The sequence below is a fragment of the Perognathus longimembris genome, chromosome 2 (assembly GCF_023159225.1).
Source record: "Perognathus longimembris pacificus isolate PPM17 chromosome 2, ASM2315922v1, whole genome shotgun sequence".
NCBI lineage: Eukaryota > Metazoa > Chordata > Mammalia > Rodentia > Heteromyidae > Perognathus > Perognathus longimembris.
Genome location: NC_063162.1, coordinates 119,410,514 through 119,434,279, shown reverse-complemented (window position 1 = coordinate 119,434,279; position 23,766 = coordinate 119,410,514). Strand labels below are relative to the sequence as shown.

At 38.7% G+C, this 23,766-nt stretch overlaps 1 protein-coding gene across 1 annotated transcript in view; it reads left to right on the top strand.

Annotated features, from left to right (window-relative positions):
- Slc25a13 (solute carrier family 25 member 13) overlaps window positions 1-23,766 on the top strand; it is a 178,651-nt gene that overhangs the window by 70,849 nt on the left and 84,036 nt on the right. The window contains exon 5 of the mRNA XM_048340063.1: window positions 19,792-19,931. Coding sequence (XP_048196020.1) covers window positions 19,792-19,931 — 140 coding nt within the window. The remainder of the gene's footprint in view (window positions 1-19,791; window positions 19,932-23,766) is intronic.

The following is a 23,766-nucleotide window of genomic DNA, read 5'->3' as shown; positions in this document are numbered from 1 at the left end:
GGGCATGTGGTACTGTGGTTGAAAAGACTGATGGAGAAGTAGGTGATAAGGGCATAAGAGTCAACTGTGAATTTAGAATGGTCCAGTGGTGTGAGATTTCTTTCTTACTAGCTATGAGGAACAAATCTTTTCAACTTTCTGAGCTTCATTTTCCCCATCTGTAAATAGCTATAAATAGCTGTGAGAGGCTCTACCACATACTATCTGAGAAACAAAAGACCTTGGTAAAAATAATCACAATGAAATAAAGAGCCTGAAAGAAGAGGTTTCCTTTCGTTGTTGTTAGTTTTCTTTTCTCTATTCTTTTTCCTTGGAAAGACCTTTCAATTTGTTGTTTAGCTTCTGGCCTGTAAGTCGGTAGTTTGCTCATCGTTACTTAATGTTGAACACTGTCCCATTTCTGAAGGCATAATTTCAAGAGCTAACACTCTGATTATGTCATTAATTCCATATAACACTTTTCCACACCACCCTGTCTTCCATATGTAACTTATTCCTGTCTCACCAAATAACAACACATTGTCCACCTCTCCTGTATATTTTATGATAAGTCCATTGGATCCTCACTTTGTGGGCATCATAAAATCAGCTATTAATCCCTATTTAGGATTGGATGGAAAGAGAAATGCATAGACTTAAGATAACGAAATGACAAGTAGCTGACTTATAACGTTTTCATATGGTAGGGGAAAATCATTCAATATCATGGTTATATGTACCAATCTTTTTTTTCCTTTTCCTTTTTGCTCCAGTCCTGGGCCTTGAACTTAGGACCAGGACACTGTTCCTGAGCTTTTTTGCTCAAGACCAATTAGCCACACTCTGCTTTTGACTTTTCTTGGTGGTTAATTGGAGATAAGAGATTTGTGGACTTTGCTGCAAGGGCTGGCTTCAAATCACTGTCTTCCAATCTCAGCTGCTTGAGTAGCTAGGATTAGAAGCTTAAGCTACTGGCACTTGGCTGAATCATTTTTATGGCAGTTTGGGGAGTCTTTTATACATCAGGGAGTTTTAAGAAGAAGATAGCAGCATTTTCTAGAAGACTCATCCTTCAGTGGAAGAGAAAGAAAACACCTTAGAGTTGTACAATAAAACAGATATGACTAATCAGTACTGGTCTTAAAAACTCAAACTATTCAGAATCAAATTCTGATGTCTAACTTCATTATCTGCCTATTTGAGCTATTTTGAGGTACAGGTAATGTTGATGCTTCCTAGTTTCCTTCCTCAGCTCCTCTTACAAGTCTGTTTTTCAAGAATGGCCCTTTAGTATTTTTGGAAAGTTGCCTTCTTTAGTGTTCATCTTTGGGAAGTGTGAACTTGAAGTAGCAAGACAGCAAATGTCTCCTCTTTGGCTCCCCATATTAGCTCAGTCAACAGCGGAGACTGTGGGGTGAGCCTTATTTTCACACTTTACTGATGGTTCCCTAGGGACCCTTTCTTGATTTGCAGTGGTCCCCAGCCTTACATTTCATACAAAGTGAGAGAAAGTACCCTGTTCATTTGTTTAGGTTTTTGGTTTTTATGAAAGAAAGATGTTTGAAGCAGGGCTTCAAAGGTTGTGTTAGTGTGTAGTTAGTGAAACTGTTAGTAATAACAGTTTTGACCATCATTAAACTGTAGTTAATGTATTTAAGTCATGAACTGTAATTAATGAAACTGTGTTTTATCTAGCACATGCACTTCTCATGAGGCTAATTGAAACAGTACCTATCTTTATTTATTGATACCACATTGGTTGTATCTGTTGTTACCCTTATTATAGCCTAGGCTCAGTACTGCTATAGGATTTGAGTCCTACTTTTTTTCTAATGGATTTACTTGAGAATTGAAATTGTGCATAAGGCATTACTTGTTTTCCTCTTCATTTAACTTCTTTAAGATCTTTTTTTTAATTACAATGAACAGAGAAAAATGGTTAAGAGTCAGAAGGAACATTATGTGGAGAAGTTGTTCTTTGTTGAAACTGATTTTGATTTATTTTGATGAAGAAATGTAATGCCCTATAGTAGATTTTGTTCTAAAGTAGAGGTACCTAAGCAGGCTTACACATGCTCATGTTCTAATAGAAGTAAGAACTCCAAATTGGAACAGTGTGAGTTTTGAAAGTAAATTCCTCAACATTGACAACAATCCTGCTTTCGTACTGAGCATCTTGTCAAAGATCCTAGAGACTGTTCAGAAGCTGTTCCAGTTCATTGGGTCAAAAATCCACTATTTACGAAAAAGCTAAATACGGATTTGCACGATTGACCATAATGGCTTCAATTTTGAAAGATAGTAGTATCAGAGAGCACTTCCAGTTGGTGGGATAATTTGAGAATTGTCCATGCTCAAATGGCTAAAATATTGTACTTTTTGCTACTTCATCACTCCATTTTAAAAATAGGGATGAAAAAAGAGGCAGGCCTGTTGAGAAGGTGGAAGAATGTCAATTGAAGAGTAAATCACAATAGCCATGTGAAGTCAGTCCTTAGTTAACTGCTGCCTCAAGGTTAACTGTTCTCAGGACAGCTGTCAAGGTGTGGAGAAGCTGGAATGGGGCTCCTGCCCTTGAGTGAGCATGTGTGTGTGTGCGTGTGTGCGTGTGTGTGTGTGTGTGTGTGTGTGTGTGTGTGTGTGTGTGTGTTGTATGCATGCATGCAAGACTAAGGGCAAAGAGAACATGATCGTAGAAAAGAAGTAGAGAACAGAAAGTTGCTAACATTAAATCCTGAAACATGAAGCCCTGGGAAAATTTGACTATCTTAAACTGTACAGCTCATTTAAAAATAGTAAAATTATGCCATTATTCTTTCAGTATGAGAGAGAGATAAAAATACAGTTTTTCTAAATTGGAAAATTTGCTGTAATCTTACTGCTAATGACTGATTTCTTCCAACAGTTGCAAGGCAGTTTTTGCTCTGATAGGTTGATAAAGGAAACAAAATCAAGAACATATTGGAAGTTCTCAGAGAAAATTACAGTTTAGGTATATGTTGGGGGTGGATAGTTAGACATTTTAATTGAAATAAAACAGTTTCATACTAATATGGGATCACTGTGGGTGTGCATTTGTAGTACATCTGCTCCTGAAGCATTTAAGTAGGGTTAAATGTATGTTAATGCTTTTGTAAGAAAATTATTTTTGATAACATCCGTCGAAGGAAACCAGCTTAGGAAATTGCTTTTTTAAACAATATAGATATTCTACTTGCATTTACAGAATGAATTAGGACTCTTTGTACTGCTTTAAGGATTTCAAAGCTGCGGAGTTTCCTTTAGTGCTGGTGTAAGTTAACAATAATTAACACAACATGATTAAAGCAAGTACATCTGGAGAATGACCACAGTCTGCTCTATGCCTCCAACACCATTTTAACTGACCTACTTTTGATATGATGAAGGGCTGCTAACGATTTATTCTACTTAATTAGAAGTACTTTTTCTAACAGGAAGATTGAAAACATCTCAGTTGGCCTCTCTCCTGTTGATTGAGTTTAATGTACGTGATAGATGATTAATGTCTTATGCTAAATATGTGCTGGCCTTTAGCCCTTTTTTCTGTCTTCATTTACTGCAATGACTTACATGCTGTTTGGAGGATCTATACATCTATCAGATTTTATTTTATTGTATTTTATTTTGCCAGTCCTGGGCCTTGGACTCAGGGCTTGAGCACTGTTCTTGGCTTCTCTTTGCTCAAGGCTAACTTGAGACACAGTGCCACTTCTGGCCTTTTCTATATAAATGGTGCTGAGGAAGTGAACCTAGGCAAGCACTGTTGCACTGTTGCCTCTAGCCCATATTCCCAGCCCATCTATCAGAGTTTTGAACAGGATTCTTACCAATGAGGTGGATCATAGGTTCTCCTTGTAATAGCACTGGGATGTTTGTTACAACTGTGTTTCGTTAGAACAGAGCACCCTGGCTCCATTTCAGATTTGCTGATTCAAAGTCTTTGGGTGTGGGATGTGGAGATGTTTTAAACAAGCTTTTCATGTTGAACATACATCAAACAAACAATAGCTGGTATAGTTTATTTCTTTTTTTATGTGAGGAAACAGGCCCAGAGGGGGAAAGGTGACTGGTTTCATAGGAAATACAACTTAAGTCTCTGACATTAGAAGGATATTGTTCTTTCCATCATGCCACATGAACTTCAGTCAGGGTAGCTTCATCCCTCTCTAAATATAGATCTTAGAGATTGTTAACTACAAATCTTGGGTTAAATTAGCCTTAATTTTATATAATACTAATATATGTGACTTCGAGATAATACTCAGTTTGACTGTGTGTGCTTACTTCTTGAAACATACTTGTTACCACTGTACCTACATGCTCAGAATAGTAATAAAAAAGTTTACAGGATCTTATAGAGAACTCTGTTTTAATGTGAAGTGCTTTTGTTTTAATGGCACCCATTTTCTTCCTAGAACTTCCTTGAGTGAATCTCAATTGTAGCCAGAATACTTCTTCCCTCTTCAGACCCTTCTCTGTGATTAATATGAAAAGGCACTTGTCAAAAGGGTTTGAAATGGCAACCTTGATATTGGAGCATGTGGCAGGAGATAGGTCTGCATCCACTTACTCCATTATGTTATTTAACTTGCGAATTCAACAATTTATCTTCTGCTCCCTGCTTAAAAGACATGGCCATATAAGCTGTTTTTAACCATATCAGCAGGGTGGAATATTGTTTCCTTTAGTGCACAACCACAACTTTCTTTGAGGATTTAGCTGAGAAAAAGTATGAACCTATTCAGAGATAAAGTAGGGCCATTCTGTAGCTCTCCTCCTGCCTCTCAGAGGGTTTACTTTTGTGTTTTACAGAAACATCCTTTTTGTGATTATTGTATTAATACAAGTTTCAGGATCCACAGAGGTATTATGGTTTAGTGTTTGAAATAATATAGCTTGATGAATCTTTTTTATTTTAATGAGAAACTCATTTTCATTGATGTGCAGCTTCAAAAACTGAATCTTTTAGAGAAATTAAAGTGCATTAATTTAGTTATTCTGTATGGAAACAAAAATGTAGAAAGCATTTGCATAAGTGAAGACCTCGATGATTTCAGATTATAGTGGTAAAGGTTAAGGAACAAGAGCCAGTAGAATTTGTAAAACCAAATTCAATCTAACTACTTAATGGCATGTGCAAGTAATTTGCCAATTAGATATTTCTAGTATCTGAAAGATCTTCAAAGTAGAGAGTGGAGGTTCTTAATCTTTTTTAATTTTGTACTTTAAGAAACATAATAGAAAATTACTTAGTTTTTTTTTATCACTTTTCATTCAAAATTTTAGTATATGAACTCAGAGAAGGATGTATTTTAAATATTTATGGAAAATTATCACCTTTTGAGAGATGTATAAACTATCAGATTTCCAAATCACTGTGCCTCATTTTTTTAGTATCATTTGTAAATATTTGATGCCTAAATAATAATTTGCAGTGTAATGAAGATTTTAGATTTTAGAGTATCATCATTTAATGGTCACTTACTGTGTACAGAACATCATATAGGCATACTTAGCTCCATTATACCACTCTAAGATAAATATTTTATTTCCATTTTAAAGATCATGATCATTAAATTATAAGCAATTTGCTCAAGGTAACTCAGTAAGCAGGGAATCTCTGGCAGGTCCAGATTTTTTAAAAAGCAGTTTTATTGAGAAATAATTCCCCTCTTTACATATGAAAGCTGTGTAAATCAGTGCATGTGTGTTCCACACCTTTTCTGTACTATATTCACAGATTTGTGTAACTATCTTCACTTTAGATATTAGAACAGTTTCATCAGAATGTCAGAAATCCCAGACTTTTGCAATCACACTTCTTTTGGCACCCCACTTTCATTTTCTTTGGTCCCTTCAGTCTTTAGGCAAACATTGAGCTGTCTTCTGTCAGAATGAATTTGGTTATTCTCAGCATTTCTTCTAACTATAAACTGCAGTATATGTGACAAAACTTTGTAGCATGTTTTCAATCAAGGTTCATCCACAAACTAGCATGCTATTATTATTCTTTTCTTATACTACATTTTGTTTAATAGTATCTGCCAGTGAATGAGTACATAGATTGTTTCTACTTCGGAGCTGTTTTGAATAATGTTCTTCTGTTAACGTTAGCAACATGTATATGGACATGTGTTTTACTTTCTCATGAATATAACTTGAGAAGAAATCCAAAGGTCATTTGATAACATAACCCTGTTTTAATTTTTGAAGACCTGCTTGACTGCTTTCCAAAATGGCTGTAACATTTTATTCTCTGCAATAAGTGAGAATTCCAGTTGCTTCACATCCTCACCAGCACTTGTTATAGCTTCTCTTTTTTTTTCTAGCCATCCTGGTTGGGTAGTCTTGTGTGTGGTTTTGATTTAGCTCCCCGATAGCTAGTGACATTGTGTCTGTTCATATACTTATTCGTTATTTCTTTTCTTTGTAGGAAAAATGTCTACTTCTATCTATTGTCCATTTAAACTTTAATTTCTTTTTATTAATGGTTGTGAGAACTTGTATTTTCTAGCGTTCTTTATCAGATATGTAACTGCAAAATATTTCTGCTAATCTGTACAATAACTTTTCACTATCCTAATGGTCTTCATTGGAGTAGAATAGCTTTGATTTTGATAAAATCCAATGTGTTTCTTTTTGCTCTTATTGCTTCTGTTTTTGGTACCATATCTAACTCCATCATTTCCTAATCTAGAATTGCAAATACCATCTCTGCTTCCAGTGGCACACATCTCCCTTCGTAGAGCCTGCCCTGCTTTACTGCCATTCATTTTTCTATGTCTTTTTTTTTTTTCCCAGTCGTGGAGCTTGAACTCAGGGCCTGCGCACTGTCCCTGGCTTCTTTTTGCTCAAGGCTAGCACTCTACCACTTGAGCCACATTGCCACTTCTGGTTTTTCCATGTGTGTGGTGCTGAGGAATTGAACCCAGGGCTTCATGTAATCGAGGCAAGCACTCTACCACTAGGCCATATTCCCAGCCCTCATTTTTCTATTTCTTTAAGTGAGTATTAATTGCATCAGAAGGTTCCCATGATGTTGAAATGTATGTGTACACTATCTTAGTCAGAGCTGCCATTTTACAGCTTTCTCCCGCAAGCTCCCAAACCCCTTATTGATCAATAGCTCTCATTAATCTAATGAATTTTTAGTTAATTCTTTAAATGTTTTATTTGCAAGAGTATTTCACCTGTAATTTACCTTTTAAAAGTGCCAACTTGGGGCTTGGAATACGGCATAGTGGTAGAGTGCTTGCCTCGTATACATGAAACCCTGGGTTAGATTCCTCAGCCAGAAGTGGTGCTGTGGCTCAAGTGGTAGAGTGCTAGCCTTGAGCGAAAAAGAAGCCAGGGACAGTGCTCAGGCCCTGAGTTCAAGCCCCAGGACTGCCTCCCCCCACCCCCCCGAAAAAAAAAATCCCAACGCATTCCACAGCATAAGTAGGAAATTTTCAACTTGACTTTTTTGTTATAATGTAATATTGATTTTTTATTAATGTAATTTACAAATTTTTATTGTCAAAGTAATATACAGAGGGCTTACAGTTATATAAGTAGGGCAGTGAGTACATTTCTTATCAAATTTTTTACCTTATCCATTTTTCTCCCACCTTCTTCCCTCCCCACTCTCCTCTCCCCTGAGATGTACACTTGGTTTGTAGCATATTGTCTTGTAAGTATTGTGGTTGCATTGGTTGTCTTTTAAGTATTGCTGTTGCATTGGTTCGCCTTTTATCCTTTGTCTCTCTCCATTTTGGTGTTCCCCTTCCCTAGTTCTGATAAGTGTATTGTATGTACCAAAGTCAGTTACAGTGACAACAGGAGTAAAAGCATGGGGAAGAAAGACAAAATAAAAAGGCATAATGTCATAGGGTACATTGGAAATAACAACATCAAAGATAAACCACTCATTAGGAAAGAAATGGCTGCCTTTGTTTAATTGTGTTTTTATGAGATTAAAAAAATGCCAGTAGGCGTTTTAGGTAGAAATATTTGCAGAGAAAGTAAAATCTCATAAATAAACTCAAAGGAACCTTGAGTTTGTTAGGTGAAGTCTTGCCTTAAATAATACCACTCTTACGGGATGATTTTAGAAGAGCAATGTGCCTTCCAAGCATAGTTTGGCTCAATGGAATAACATGGGTTATACTTTAAAAGATGAAAACGTCTATTTCTTTTACTTTCAAGAGGAGTAACTAAGCTAACAGTAGTATGCTATATATAACATTAATACATATCTAGTGCTACATTCATGCTCTAGTGTTAATTCTGTTCTGCTTCATGGCCTGTATGACCTCAGTCTAGGAACAGGCTGCTGCTGCTGCTGATGGAGGTGATTTGTGTGTGTACTGGTACTAGGACTGGTCTAAGAGCCAGGGTACTGTTCCTTAGCTTATTTGCTCAAGGCTAGCACTCTAGCACTTACATCTTCACTTCTAGCTTTTTGGTGGAATTGGAGATAAGAGCTCATAGACTGTCCTTACTGTGCTGGCTTCAAACCAAGATCCTTCCATGAGCTTGAGCCACGGGCTCCTGACTGGGGACAAGATTTTTAGGGCCTTATGTTTTCGATCTGGAGAGACTTCTTTTTGAGATCTGTCAAAGGATGCTTCTTTGAAAGCTATAAACTGGTGAATAATGTATTATTCTGGACTAATCAAAAAGGCTAAAATTATTTTAGGTTTTCCCTTTTCCTTTTCAGGGATGCCGAGTACATTTGAAACTATCTAGAAATTCTGAGGGCTCAATGATAGGACAACAGTAAATTTCACCTTGAGGATCCCTCATAGTTATGCACAACAGTAAACTTTACTTTTGGGACCCTTCCTAGTAAAATTATGGAATTGCCCATGGGAGCCAGAGTATGGAGCTGAATTTGTTGTGAAAACTATTTTGTTTTTCATTTCTAATATTTTCCAAGCATAGGATGAGTATCATGCCTAGCATTACCTCACAAAGCCTAGAGAAATCTTAATCACATTCTAAGTATGAAAGCTATTTCTGCCTCCTACAAGGAGTAATGAATATTAACCTATGGTACTGGCTTAATATCTTCCAAAGTGAGGTAGGAATGCCAGGAACCCATTGTGATTATTTGTTTGGTTTATAGCTGTTGGTTCTATTTATGAGCCTGCAGGCAAATATTTTAGAAAATGAACACACCAGAATGACTTACTTGGACAGGAAGTATTTGGAGACTTATGAGCCTATAAAATATTTTTGTAGAATATGTATGAGTTTTCCAGAGTAGCAAAATTTAATATTTTAATTTTATTAGCTGTGAAATGAATAGAAATTTTGGTACATTTCCTCTCTTAAAATTCCTCCTTCCCTCTTTTGCTCATCATTTAGTTTGTGCCATTAGAATACCTGGGCAATCTTTGGATAGGAGAACAATGATCCTTTTAGGTAGGTCAGAGGAGAGCAAGATAAGCTTTGTAGAATTTGGACCAACTGGTAAATAACAACTCTGGGCCTCTTTTTCACCAAGGCGGTGTCTTATGGCCAACTCTTCTACCCAGAGTGAACTTTCCTTCATTATAAATATAGCATCTAGTCCTAGGATTTGAAAATAATAATATTTGCTGGTGGCAGATGATGTCAACGTCTCTGGCCCTTGGAACAGGATCTGTCATGTCTTAGGGACCCATATGGCTTTGGGCTAAAACACCGTGCCCAAACTCTTGATTTACTTCAAAAGAATTCAACCTTTTTTTTCCACACAAAGCTCCCCCTTGGGAAGTTTGGTGCTGGTAGCTCATGCCCATAATCCTAACTGAAGATAGCCAACCCAGGAAGGAAAAGTCCATGAAACTCTTATCTCTAATTAACCACAAAAACTGAAAGTGTTGTTGTGTTAGAGTGCCAGCATTGAGTAGAAGAAGCTAAAGGACAGTGTCCATGCCCTGAGTTCAAGTTCCATTACCAGTGCCCAAAACAAACATAAAACACAACAAAACCCTTAAAGGTCTAAGTAAATCTTCAATAGACTTCATGGCTCAGGTTCCATTTTATCTGTTTTAAGATTTTTTTCTCTTCCACTGCCATGCTTCCTTTAAAAAATTGCATTTCCTTGCTCTAGGGACCCTTGTAGTTCATTGTTACCACAGGTTGCTATTGGATTATTTCTTGTGGTTTATACATAGATACATACTCTTAGCTCTTCACATAGAGCCTGGTACAAGACTCATAAGCTGAGCTACTCTGAAGTATAGCTAGCTAAGGGCTTAGTATTCTTTCCTACAGTAGCTGCTGCGTAAAAACAGTGAAGAAACTCATAATTGAGTCACATTCTTGAGGTAATATACTCTGAGCACTGCCCAAGTCCAGGGGGAACCAGTCACATGAACCATAAGAATGGATGTCATTCACTGGAGTTGTGCATCACTGTGACCCACTGTGTATCTACCCCAGGGTCTTCTCATGACCTGGATTTTTTTTTTTAATTTTATTGTCAAACTGATATACAGAGCGGTTACAGTTTCACATGTTAGGCATTGGATACATTTCTTGTACTGTTTGTTACCTCCTCCCTCATTCCCCCGTCCCCCCTCCCCCTCTCCCTTTCCCCCCATGAGTTGTTGTTCAGTAGATTAACACTAAACAGTTTTGCAAGTATTGCTTTTGTAATCGTTTGTCTTTTTAACCCTGTGTCTCTCGATTTTGGTATTTCTTTTCAGGTTCCTAGTTCTAATACCTGTATACACGGTTTCCAATGTACTCAGATAAGATACAGATACAGTGTAGGTACAACCACAGAAAGGGGATACAAGAGGATCATCAACAATAGAAGCTACGGTTTCACATTGCATATAATACTTTTTCCATAAAATGGAGTTCATTTCACTTAGCATCATCTTATGTGTTCATAAGGCCATAACTTATGAGGATCTTACGATCCTCTGCTGTGACTAGCCTAAACCTGTGCTAATTATTCCCTATGAGGGAGACCATAGAGTCCATGTTTCTTTGGGTCTGGCTCACTTCACTTAGTATAATTTTTTCCAAGTCTTTCCATTTCCTTACGAATGGGGCAATGTCATTCTTTCTGATAGAGGCATAAAATTCCATTGTGTATATGTACCATATTTTCCTGATCCATTCGTCTACTGAGGGGCATCTGGGTTAATGACCTGGGGGGTGGGTTATACGTTACTTCATTATACTGCTTGCTCTGGAGACAGCCCTACCTTTTTCTTTTTATATTCTTGTCTCAAGAGTTCAAGGCCTTGTGTAGAAGCCCAGTACTGGCACAAACTGGTCCCCCCAATAAAAAACAAAACAAAACATAGAAAAACCCTATACCCCCAAACATAGGGTGGTGCTAGTTAAAATGCAGATTTCAGAGCCTTTAGCAGATGTAAAGTCAGCCTACGAAAGGGAGAGAAGAGTTAGTAAACAATATTGGGGAATAATTGTTAATTTTTTTCAGTAATATAGTGCCTTTAAGGGTTAATATGACTCTGTCCAACCTATCACACTGTGTATTGTAAACCCTTTCTGACTCATTTCATAAAAACTAAACAAGTAGAAGTTCTTCAAGCCCAACACTGCACAGCAAGCCTGGAGAATCAAAGGTGAAAAAATTAGGTCTGTACTGCCAGGAAGCTAGAAATCTCTGGAAATAACAAAATACAGTAAATTTGTGCAGATGAGCACATTTAAATATGTACATACATATGCATACCATATAAAGATAGACTTAAAAATGCACAATTGTCAGAGTTTAGAGTTGCTGTCAGGTGCAGTGATTTGGTTTTCATACTTGATGAAAGTATTTGTATAAGAGAGAAACTGTGGAATACTGGGGAAAGCCCTTCACAGAGTTAAGCTTCAGAGTTCTTTTTTTTTTTTTTTTTTTTTTTTTTTTCCTGTTTTTTTTTTTTTTTTTTTAATTTTTATTTTTTTTTATTATCAATTGAACATAAATTTTTTTTTTTACAAGGTGCTGTGCAAAGAGGGTGCAGTTACATAGTAGGGCATTGTGTACATTTCTTGTGATATCTTACAACCTGTTTTCCCATCCCTTGTCTAGGTCAGGTAGACCCATATGCAGTATACAATGTATCAAGCACATATACAGTGTTCACAGACTTGGTCTCTACTGTCTCTCCATCTCCCTTTGTTAACAGTCATATATCAGGGAGATCATGCCCCTTTGTTTTCTGTGTTCTAGGCTTGTCTCACTCAACATTATTTGTTCGAGTTCTGACCATTTCCCTGCAAATAACAATATTTCACCATTCCTAATCGCTATGTAGTATTCCATTGTGTATAAGTACCATATTTTTTGGATCCATTCATCTGTGGAGGGGCATCTGGGTTGTTTCCAAATTTTGGCTATTGTGAATTGTGCTGCGATAAACATGGAAGTACAAATGTCCTTTTGATATCTTGGGTTTTGCTGTTTAGGATAGATGCCTAGGAGTGGTATGGCTGGGTCATAGGGTAGGTCTATATTGAGCTTTTTGAGAAACCTCCATACTGTTCTCCAAAGTGGTTGTACTAATTTGCACTCCCACCAACAATGGAGAAGGGTTCCTCTTTCCCCACAGCCCCTCCAGCATTTGTTGTTTCCTGAGTTCAGAGTATAGGCCATTCTAACTGGGGTGAGGTGGTATCTCAGGGTTGTTTTTATTTGCATTTCCTTTACTAGCAGGGATGTTGAGCATTTCCTCATGTGTTTCTTTGCCATTTTTATATCTTCTCTTGTGAAGTCTCTCTTTAGCTCTTTTGCCCATTTCCTAATAGGTTTATTGGGCTTGGAGGGGCTTAGTTTTTTGAGTTCTCTGTAGATGACAGATATCAGGCCTTTGTCTGTTGCTGTGCTGGTAAATATCCTTTCCCATATCGTTGGCTGTCTTTCTATTTTGGTGGCTATGACCTTAGCTGTGCAGAAACTTTTTAATTTGTAGTAGTCCCATTTGTTGAGTCTTTCCCCTATTTGTTGTGCGCCTGGGACTCTATTCAGGAAGTTCCTTCCTGTGCCTATAAGTTCTAGTGTCTTTCCTACTCTGTCCTTCAGTAGTTTCAAGGATTCAGGTCTGATGTTGAGGTCCTTGATCCATTTTGAGTTGATCTTGGTGCATGGTGATAGGCTTGGGTCTACTTTGAGTTTTCTGCATATGGCTGCCCAGTTCTCCCAGCACCAGTAGTTGAAGAGGCTATGTTTATTCCATTGTATGTCTTTAGCTCCTTTGTCGAATATCAGTTGGCTGTAAGAGTGCGGTTTTATTTCTGGGTCTTCAATTCTAATCCACTGGTCTTCCGATCTGTTTTTATACCAATACCATGCTGTTTTTGTTATGATGGCCTTGTAGTAGAGCTTGAAGTCTGGTATGGTGATACCTCCTGCACTATGTTTTTTGCCTAGAATTGCTTTGGCTATTCTAGGTTTTTTGCTGTTCCATATGAACTTATGGATTGGTTTCTCTATTTCAGTGAAGAATGTGGCTGGGATTTTGATAGGTATTGCATTGAATTTGTATAACAATTTGGGCAGTATGGCCATTTTCACTATATTGATTCTGCCTACCCATGAGCATGGGAGGTCTTTCCATCTCCTTGTGTCTTCTTTGATTTCCCTTATTAGATTTTTGTAGTTTTCATTGAATAGGTCCGTCACGTCCTTGGTTAAGTTGATCCCTAGGTACTTTATTCTTTTTTTGGCTACTGTAAATGGAATCGTTTCCATAATTTCCTTTTCTGTTTGTCTATTGCTGGTGTACAGAAAAGCTGCTGACTTTTGTGGATTGATTTTGTATCCTGCTACTTTGCCAAATTGGTTTATTAGATGTAGGAGTTTGGGTACTGAGTTTTTTGGGTCCTTGAGATATAAGATCATGTCGTCTGCGAATAGGGATAACTTGATTTCTTCCTTGCCGATGTGGATCCCTTTGATGTCCTCCTCTTGCCTTATTGCTATGGCTAGGGATTCCAGTACTATGTTGAACAGAAGTGGGGAGAGTGGGCATCCTTGTCTTGTTCCTGTGTTTAGGGGGAATGATTTAAGTTTCTCTCCATTTAATATGATATTAGCAGTTGGTCTGTTGTATATGGCTTTTATTGTTTTGAGGAATGTTCCATCTATTCCTGTTCTCTCCAAAGCTTTTAATAGGTATGGATGTTGTATTTTGTCAAAGGCTTTTTGGGCATCGACTGAGATAACAATGTGATTCTTGATTTTAGTTCTGTTTATGTGGTGAATTACATTGATTGATTTACGGATGTTGAACCATCCTTGTGACTGAGGGATGAAGCCTACTTGATCATGATGTATGATATTCTTGATCACTTTCTGGATCCTGTTAGCTAATATTTTATTGAGGAGCTTTGCATCTGTGTTCATTAGTGATATTGGTCTGTAGTTCTCTTTTTTTGTTGGATCTTTGCCTGGTTTGGGGATGAGTATGATATTAGCTTCGTAGAATGAGTTCGGGATTTTTCCCTCCGTTTCTATTTCGCGGAAGAGTTTGAGGAGTATTGGAATTAGCTCCTCACTAAAGGTTTTGTAGAATTCATTGGTGAATCCATCTGGGCCTGGGCTTTTCTTAGTAGGGAGGTTCTTGATTACCTCCTGTATCTCACCGTAAGTTATTGGTTTATTTAGTTGATTTATTTCTTCTTGGTTCAGTTTGGGCAGTTTGTACTTCTCTAAGAATTGATCCATTTCTGTAAAATTATTGTTTTTTGTTGAGTAGAGGTTTTGGAAATAGCTCCTTATGATTGTTTGAATATCGTGTGTATTTGTTGTAATTTTTCCTGTGGAGTCCCTGATTTTACGTATATGAGTCTCTTCTCTTCTTTTTTTTGTGAGTCTTGCAAGGGGTCTGTCAATTTTGTTTATTTTCTCAAAGAACCAGCTTTTAGTCTTATTTATTTGTTGAATGGTCTTTCTATTTTCAATCAGATTTATCTCTTCTTTAATCTTTGTAATCTCTCCCCTCCTAGTCGTTTTAGATTCTGTCATTTCTTGTTTCTCCAGTTGTTTTAGTTTCATCGTGAGGGTATTCACCTGCTCTGCTTCCATTCTTTTAATGTGGGTACTGAGTGCAATGATCTTGCCCCTCAGTACTGCCTTAGCTGTGTCCCATAGGTTTCTTTGTGATGTGTTTTCTTTGTCATTGTGGTTTATGAATTCGTTGATTTCATCTTTAATTTGATCTGTGGCCCAAGTGTTGGATAGCAGCGTGGGGTTTAGCCTCCAAGAGTGTGTATAGGCTCTGTGGTATCCTTTGTTGTTGAGGGTTACCTTTAATCCACTGTGATCAGATATAATACATGGGATGATGTCAATTCTTTTGTATTTGCTGAGGTTCTTTGTGTGGGCTATGACGTGGTCTATTTTGGAATATGATCCATGGGCTGCTGAAAAGAAGGTGTATTGGGTCTCTGTAGGGTGGAAGGTTCTATATAGGTCTGTTAGATCCATTTGGGCAATGGTGTTATTTAGGTCCTCAGCTCCCTTACTAATCCTCTGGGTGTTGGATCTGTCTCTTGGAGAGAGAGGAGTATTAAAGTCACCCACTATGATTGTGTTTGCATCTATCTTGCTCTGTAATTCTGTGAGAATTTGCTTGACATATGTCGGGCCTCTTTTGTTCGGTGAGTATACATTTATCACCGTGATGTCTTGATTCTGGATTTTTCCTTGTATCAATATGTAGTGTCCTTCTTTGTCTTTTTGAGTGGACTTTAAAGAGAAATCCAGCTTGTCTGAGATCAGGATGGCTACACCTGCCGTTTTGGTGGGTGCATTTGCTTGGTAGATCTTGCTCCATCCTTTCATTCGAAGCCTGTTTTTGTCCCTTGCTGTAAGGTGGGTCTCTTGTAGACAACAGATGTCAACTTTTTGCTTGCGGATCCATTCTGCCAGTCTGCTCCTCTTGATCGGGGAGTTTAAGCCATTTATATTTAAAGAGATCAAGGATAAGGGTGTTTTTTCTCCTTCCATTTTCTTGTTGGGCTGTTTTTTCCTGTTGTTTTTTTTTTTTTTCTTCTTGTCTTTAGTGAGCTTGTGTTTCTGCTGGACTTTGGCTATTGAAGTTTCTTTCTGAATCTGTCTGTGTGTCTTTTACGATCTCTGTTGGGTGGGCTTCCCCTCTTAATATTCGCTGTAGGGCTGGTTTTTTATTCACATACTCCTTTAGCTCCTCTTTGGTGTGGAAAGATCTGGTTCTCCCTTCGAATGTGAACTCCAGTTTCGCTGGATATTTGATCCGAGGTTGTAAATTGTTATTCTGAAGTACTTGGATGGTGTTCTTCCACTCACTTCGAGCTTGGTAAGTTTGTGTGGATAAGTCGGATGTTATTCGAATCCTCTTCCCATTGAAAAAAGTTTCCTTCTTCGCTTTGGCTGAATTCAGAATTTGCTCTTTAATCTTGAGGTCTGTAGTCTTGAATATTATGTGCCTTGGGGTGGTTTTCCTGGGGTCTGGCCTGCCAGGTGTCCTATAGGCTTCGGTTACCTGGATGGGGTCCCCTGTGAGATTGGGGAAGTTTTCTGCAATAACTTTATTGAGAACATGATTAAGCCCTCTGCTCTGATATTCGGCTCCTTCTTCTATTCCAATTATACGCAGATTATATCTCTTGTCTTTGTCCATTAGTTCCTGGAGTAATCTTCCCTGAAGCTTCACCTTTTCTTGGAGTGTGGTCATTTTCTGGTTGTTGTCAGCTGCTTCATCGTCCAGGCGAGAGATTCTGGATTCCATATGGTCCACTCTTTGTGTTATGGTTTCAATTGCGGAGTTTATGGATGTCAGAGAGCTATTCATGGTTGTCATATCAGCTCTGATCGTGGAAATTTCTTCCTTTAAAGAGTTGTATTTTAAATCTATTTTTTCATGCATTTCAATTCTCAGGGTGTGGAGATTTTCTTTAAAGGCGGCTTGCATTGTATCCATTTTTGCTTCCATTTCTTTAAACGAGGCTTGCATTGTATCCAGTTTTGCTTCCATTTCTTTCTTGGCTTCCTGGGTGTCCTTCCAGATTTCCGCTCTAAACTCCTGGAATTGTTTTCTGATTTCATTTCTGACGGTTTCGATCATTCCTGTTAACATGTCCTCATTTGCTTTTTTATTCTCCATCTCCTCTCCAGTCGTGCTGCTTTTTGGAGCTGGCGAGTTGGCTTGTCCTTTGATGAACTGAGTTATGTTTCTTTGTGATTTGCGCATCTGGAAGTCTGTGTAGTTCTTCCCTCCCTTCTGTGTAGGCGTGTCTGCGTCAGCAGGTGCTGTCGCTGTGGCCCCGCCCACCAGTGCAGGGCACGCCTATCAGAGCGGGCGCTTTCGCCGGGGCCCCGCCCTCCTGTGCACTGTGAGTCCCCTACAACAGGCACTTAAGTGGGGTCTGCCTCCCAGAGCGAGCCCTGGGTTGTTGGGTTGTGCTTGCGCCCTCCCGCGAGTCCGTTGGGGGGGGGAAGCAGTATGTGTGGGGCCCAGTGGGATCGACTGTCCGGGTGTGGCTTGGCACCCTCAGACCTCGCCTCCGCTTCGAGGAGGGGGAACGAGATCAGGCTCAGGTGACCCTGCTGGGCTGGTATTGCCCACCAGCGCCTGTGATTTTAGTTGTAAGAGTCCGCAAGGTCTAGGCGCCTCGGGTGGGGCTTGCCCTGCCGGCCGTCCCTGGCCCCTGTTGGGAAGGGGACGGGGCCGGTTCTGCCAGTTCAGGAACCTTTGGGGGCTTGGGGCTGTTCCGCCCTTCCCCTGCTAGACTGGCTTCCCAGTGCCTGCTGGGAGCTTCCCGCCTGATTTGGGGAATCTTTGTTCCCACGGGAGTGGGGAGGGGGAGGGAGGGAGATATATCGTCTTTGTCGGGCTTGGGTCTCCCGTTGGGGGAAGGGATTATGGGGGACTCACTTTTGCTGCTTTGTGTGCGTGTCCCGCACCGCCGTTGGCCCTTCAGGGGTTGGCGAAGTGTCGTGGTGGCTCCCCCGTTCCCTCTTTCTGCCGCGCTGGGTTCCCTTGTCCGAATCCGGTGTGGACCCGAACTTCTCGTCGCTGCTGGGTGTGTCTTGGTCCGCACCCTGCTTTGTGTCCGTGGGGTCTCCCGCTATGTGGATTCTGCGCTCCTGGCAACCTGTCTGCCGATCGCCGGGTTTCCCTTTCCCAGCCTGGCCCTGTTTGGGCCAGGGCCGGCTGGTGGGGGGAGGGTGCCCCGATTAATCTCCGGCTCCGTGTAGGTTTTCGGTTCTTCTTTTTTGCTCCTTTTTGTTTTCCTGCGTTTCTCCACTGCTTCTGGATGCTGGTTTTGCTGGGTTCTTGGTGGAGTGTTGGGTGTTGGAGTTCCCAGCTCGCTATTCAGTTGGTGCGAGTCGGGGTGCCTCCCTATTGTCTCGGCGCCATCTTTCTATCAGCAACTGTTCTGTTATTTCAGAGTTCTTGATTCAATTTTGATCTCAAGTAAGCATCAAATGGTAGTTACATTAAGTTAGCAGAGATAAACCAGAAAGCTATTATTGCTTGCTCTTTATTTTCCTAAATTTTTGTTACGTGCCCAGACTCTTAAGTTCAAGCCCTGTGATGGGCAGGAGGTGGGGGGGGAAGGGGGAGGAATGTAAAATAACGATTTTGTGCTCTGGGTCAAGTCTTCATTTGAGCATGGTTTTCCATTTGGTAATTTACCAGTCTATGTTAGAAGACTTAGGGCTTTCCAAACGGAGGTGTAGATGTGTAGAACTGGAAAGGAGATACAGATAATTTATGGCAGGATGTTTTTGTCACTGAAGAGCATCAGGACTTATGATGTCAAGGGACTTAGAGCCATTAGAACAAAACCTGGCACATGGCAAATGTCCAGGAAATTTTGGCTGCTGTTGTGAGGATTGGAACCCAAGTTATTTGAATTTTAATTTAATAATTTATTCTCAGGTGTAATTGAATCTCAGTCTCCTCTTTAATTCATTTTATTTTCCCTGGTCAGATGATCTGGGGGAGACACACACACACACACACAAAAGCACTCTGTCACTGAGCCACATCCCCATCCACTTGAACCTTTCTATAGGAGAGACTAAACAGAAAGGAATTTTGAAATGTGGTTATTTGGACAGTTTGATAAGTCTCTTTCAAGTTAAAAATAAAAGGCAGTGTAAAGTTAAAAAGAGTTGAGCTGCTATCTTTTCTTCCCTTCTCCTTTGGCTTCACGTACAGCTGTGTAAGTTTTTGACCTTTTAAAGCTCAAATAGAGTCTTAAAGCTGTTGAATATGCACTTCAAATCTTTAATTTCTAAAGCTTCCAGAATCTTTCTGATAACTTGACAGAGTATATTTAAGACTAACCAATGTTATATGTATGCTTTTAATGTATGTTTTCTGCCACTAAAGATTGAATTCTGCCCCTTGTACCTATGAAATAGTATATGTTTGAAATAGAACAAATGAGATGATAATCAATTTTAGCTTTGGTTGTAGTTTTCTATTGCCTTTAGGCTATGTGTGTGGGAGGGTTTTGCATACTTATGTGTATGCTCGTGTGCCTACGTACCTTTCCCCCCCTCTTTTTGATTTCTTGCTTCTGTGAGGATTCTGACTTGTGCGTCTGCCATAGTTTTATAGTCTCTGTGTATTTGAAACTAAGTTCCTTTTTAATAAGAAATAGCCATATCTAAGTTTTTTTAATTAAAAATTATTAGCATAAACTAGTTGTACAAAGGAGCTTCACTGTGACAGTTACATGCATGCATATAATGTACTTGGATCTAGATTCTCTTCTTCAACTGCCTATTTATTTTTCTCTAAGAACAAACTTGACTTACTTTGTTTCAACCAACCTTTTCTTTTCTCTTTTCAGAGGATGTTAAGCAAGTTTTTGGACAGACTACAATTCATCAACATATTCCATTTAACTGGGATTCTGAATTTGTACAACTACATTTTGGGAAGGAAAGAAAAAGGCACTTGACCTATGCAGAATTCACTCAGTTTTTGCTGGTAGGTTTAGCTCTTTTTTTATTTTTTTTTGTAAAGCAATTAGTAAAACCTAGGATTTCATTTTGTATAAGACACTTTCTTTGACTTGAGCTCTCAACTCTTAATTTAGTACAAGCTTTGTAATGTTGACAAGACTACTCCACATAAAGGTATCTCTCTTATCAGGTTGTTGAAGTCATAGAATTAAATGGGTTCCTAAAAGATTGTATAGAATCTCTTTCTATTTGAATACACATTTAGGCCCCATGAAATGAAATGATTTCCTTGAAGTTCCTTAGGTCAAGTGAAATGAAAGTAGAACTTGAATTTAGGAGTTGTGACAGGCTCTACACTTCTGTGCTACCAACATTTTGTTTTTCCCTGTGAACTGAACAGATATGGGTATCTCCATCAAACTGTAGAATCACTTCATCTGACATCTTTCACTTAGGACTCGATGGGGTCCCAAATTTGGCCACATATTGGAATTTGGGCAGCTTTGGAATCTGTTGTTTCTGGGGTCTACCTCTAGAGATTGCAGCCAAGTTAGAGAGTCACTGTTCCTTTTGGACCCCATTTTTGGTGCACACCTTTCCCATTCCAGTCCCTCTGACCATTTTTTCCTTCACTTTTCTTTCCCATTTTGATTATGATCTTTGGGCCAATAGTAATCCCAGTTTAAGGAATTTTTTTCAAAAGTATGATTACATTTTAGTGTTCTTCTAAATCTTCATTAAAAAATGTTTTATTCGGGTGTGGAAGTACACACCTGTAATCTCATCTACTTGGGTGGTAGATGCTGTTGAATAACAAGTTCCAGTCCAATGGAGCAATGGTAGTCAGACTCTGTTGCAGAAGTAATATACAAACTGACAATCACTCATCTAGTAGGCACACAGCCCTGGGCTCAATCCCCAGTACTAGGGCAGAGGTAAATATGGGTTAACATTTAACCACTGGAGGTCAGTGTCTATTGTAGTTTTACATATTGTTGTGTTTTATATATATATATATATGTGTGTGTGTGTGTGTGTGTGTGTATGTATATACATATATACGTGTGTGTATGTATGTATGAATGACATTCTTTTCATTTTGATTTTTATGGATTTGTTTCTACAACAGTCAAATTTTATTTACTTTTTATTAAATCTAATACTTGAAAGGACCCATGGCTCTTGAGCCGTCTAGCTTGAACATGCCATTTATCTCAATGGAGAACTTTCTTGCTCTCTTTCTCTCTCTATTTATATCCTTGCTTTGCCACTTTAAAAGATAAATAAAAGACTCCTTTAAGGATATTCTTCCTTTATGTTTAAATTCTGAGACTTAAGAAAAATTTTTTGTTACTAGAAATATCACTAGTATCTTGGTACCCCTGGCTCTGGCAACTTTGGGTTGGGGTGGAGTTGGAGGGTATAGACATCTATCTGTATGTCCAGCTATTTTTACCTACTAGCATATTGGAATAGGTTAACTCATTGATGTTTTTTTTTTCTTACTTTGAATAGTAATGTTACACAGTACATAGAATGTATTATGCTTTTAAGTTTGGTTTTATTTTCCTGGCCTTTTGAAACTTAAAACACCTCAAACCTGCCTTTGTATTTTCTTTTGTGATCATACTAATGTCAGTTCTATATAAACATAAACCTACTTTAATAACTCAGATGAAGAATGGAATGTGAGTTATAAGAATTTTGCTGTTGTTTACCCAGGACACTGGCACACCGTAGGAGGCAGTATTCATTTTGATGAGGAATAATTACAATAATGCTATTGAGACAAATGCCTCAAATTGACTTCATGGAACACAGCCTAATTAACTTTTAGTCTTAATGGGATGTTCTCAATAGTAAGGATGATCGCATTTCCCCCTGTAAGTAACTATCAATTATGCTGATTCGAACGATTGTAAACCACTTAACAACAGCTTCTAGGCTTTCCTCAAATGAGGAAGCCAGTCAAGGCTTAGCTAGCTCAGGGATGATTGGTCATGTTTCCAGGTTCTGCTCAGGTATTCACTCAGATTTGACTCATTTCTGGGGTGGTAAGTAGATATATCTCTCAGTGTTCTACATGAAATTATTTTGATTTTGGAGTGAGAATGGAAGCCTTAATCATTTACTTGGGTGAATGTCTTGGCTATGGCCTTGCTTTGATACCCAACTTCAGACCCAGTTTTAAAGGAGGTTGTACTATGATCTACTTTACTTACATCTATGCCAGTTTTGTTATCTACCTTGCTTTGTCTACTTCCAATTCTACTTTGAATTATTTTCTGAATGCAGGGGTAACTTTAAACTTCAACTTCAAAATACTTTACTTCCTTGGTCTCTTTTCTGCATGCAAGTAGCTTCCAAAAACTAAAAGTGCATTTAATTTTCAGTGTTTCAGGCTTGTACTTTGTGTCAGGCATGTTCTGCTGTAGAGCAGGGCTTAGAAACAGGCCTGGGTTTGCTGGCTCTTTGGGATTTAAAAGTGCTGGCACCATGCATGTGGTTAACTGTCACTGATAAGGAAGCTAAGCAGCTTCAAGGACAGTTGGGAGGTGTCATTTCTAGGAGCCTGAATGCATATTCAGGCACTGAGAGTCCCTGGAAAGCAGCTCATTTGATTACAGTCAGAAGGTGTTACCCATGCTATTGTACAGGCACTTGTATTGTTGGCGTAGTGCCATTTTCTTCAAGTTCCAGATTTTTTTCATTTAATAAATGTTTTCCATATCTAAGCAAATGTGAATGTGTTACAATGTATTACCATGTATCTGGTGGATCTTACTTGATTTATGTGCTCACTTGTGTATGGTCTGGGTAAGAGCTCCACCCTGATGTTGGCAGTCATGAGAATTGCTTCATTGGTATATCCCTTCTTGTACTCTGTGAAATTCATAAAAGAGTGAGTCAGTATGATTCTTTGAGATAAACTTGCCTTATTTGTACTGTCCATCTAACTAATAATGCCAAATAATAATGCTAAAGTGAGTAGCAGAGATACAGGCCTCTTTCCTGTAATCTAGTTTCTTGTTGGTTTGGAAGGATTTCAAAAGGTAGTGCACCACTATATTACTATTACCCTTTCACTATTGCATTGACCATTGCTTTATTTGCCCATTTAATTATTTTTGTGCCAGAGATTGAATTCAGGACCTTGTGTACACTAACCCCCTGAGCTCTATCCCTAATCCAACTGCTGATATATTTTTTCTTTTATATCCAATCAGTTATTTTATTTCATGGGGAACAATGTGTATGTATGTATGTAAATGATGATAAAATGTATATTTTAGCTGAGCACCAGTGGCTCACACCTGTAATCCTAGCTACTCAAGAGGCTGAGAATCTGAGGATCACAGTTCAAAGTTAGCCCAGGAAGGAAAGTTCTTGAGTCTCCAATAAACTACTCAGAAAAAGCCTGAAGTGGCACTGTGGCTCAAGTGGTAGAATGCTAGCCTTGAGCACAGAGAGGGCTCAAGGATAAAGCCCAGGCCCTGAGTTCAAGCCCCAGGACCGGCAAAAAAAGAGATGTGTGTATTTTAAAATCATCTGTAAAATGCTCCATGTACTTCAGCTTATCTCAGAGAACAAAGATCTCATTTTATCATTGCTTATTCATAGCTGGACTTTTGAATATTTATGGAGATAGTGAGAAAACAGTCTGGACAAATTTTTCTATTATGTATTCATGGAAGTCTTGTTTGTAAATGTTACCTCAAACTCTGTTTAAGAGTATATTTCATACTAATTACTAATGTGATACAAAGAATTCACTTCAGCAATATTTGTGGATCATACAAGGTTTGTTCTGAGGCCTTGTTTAAAAGACTGAGTGTTAAAACAATTCTTGAAACACTCTT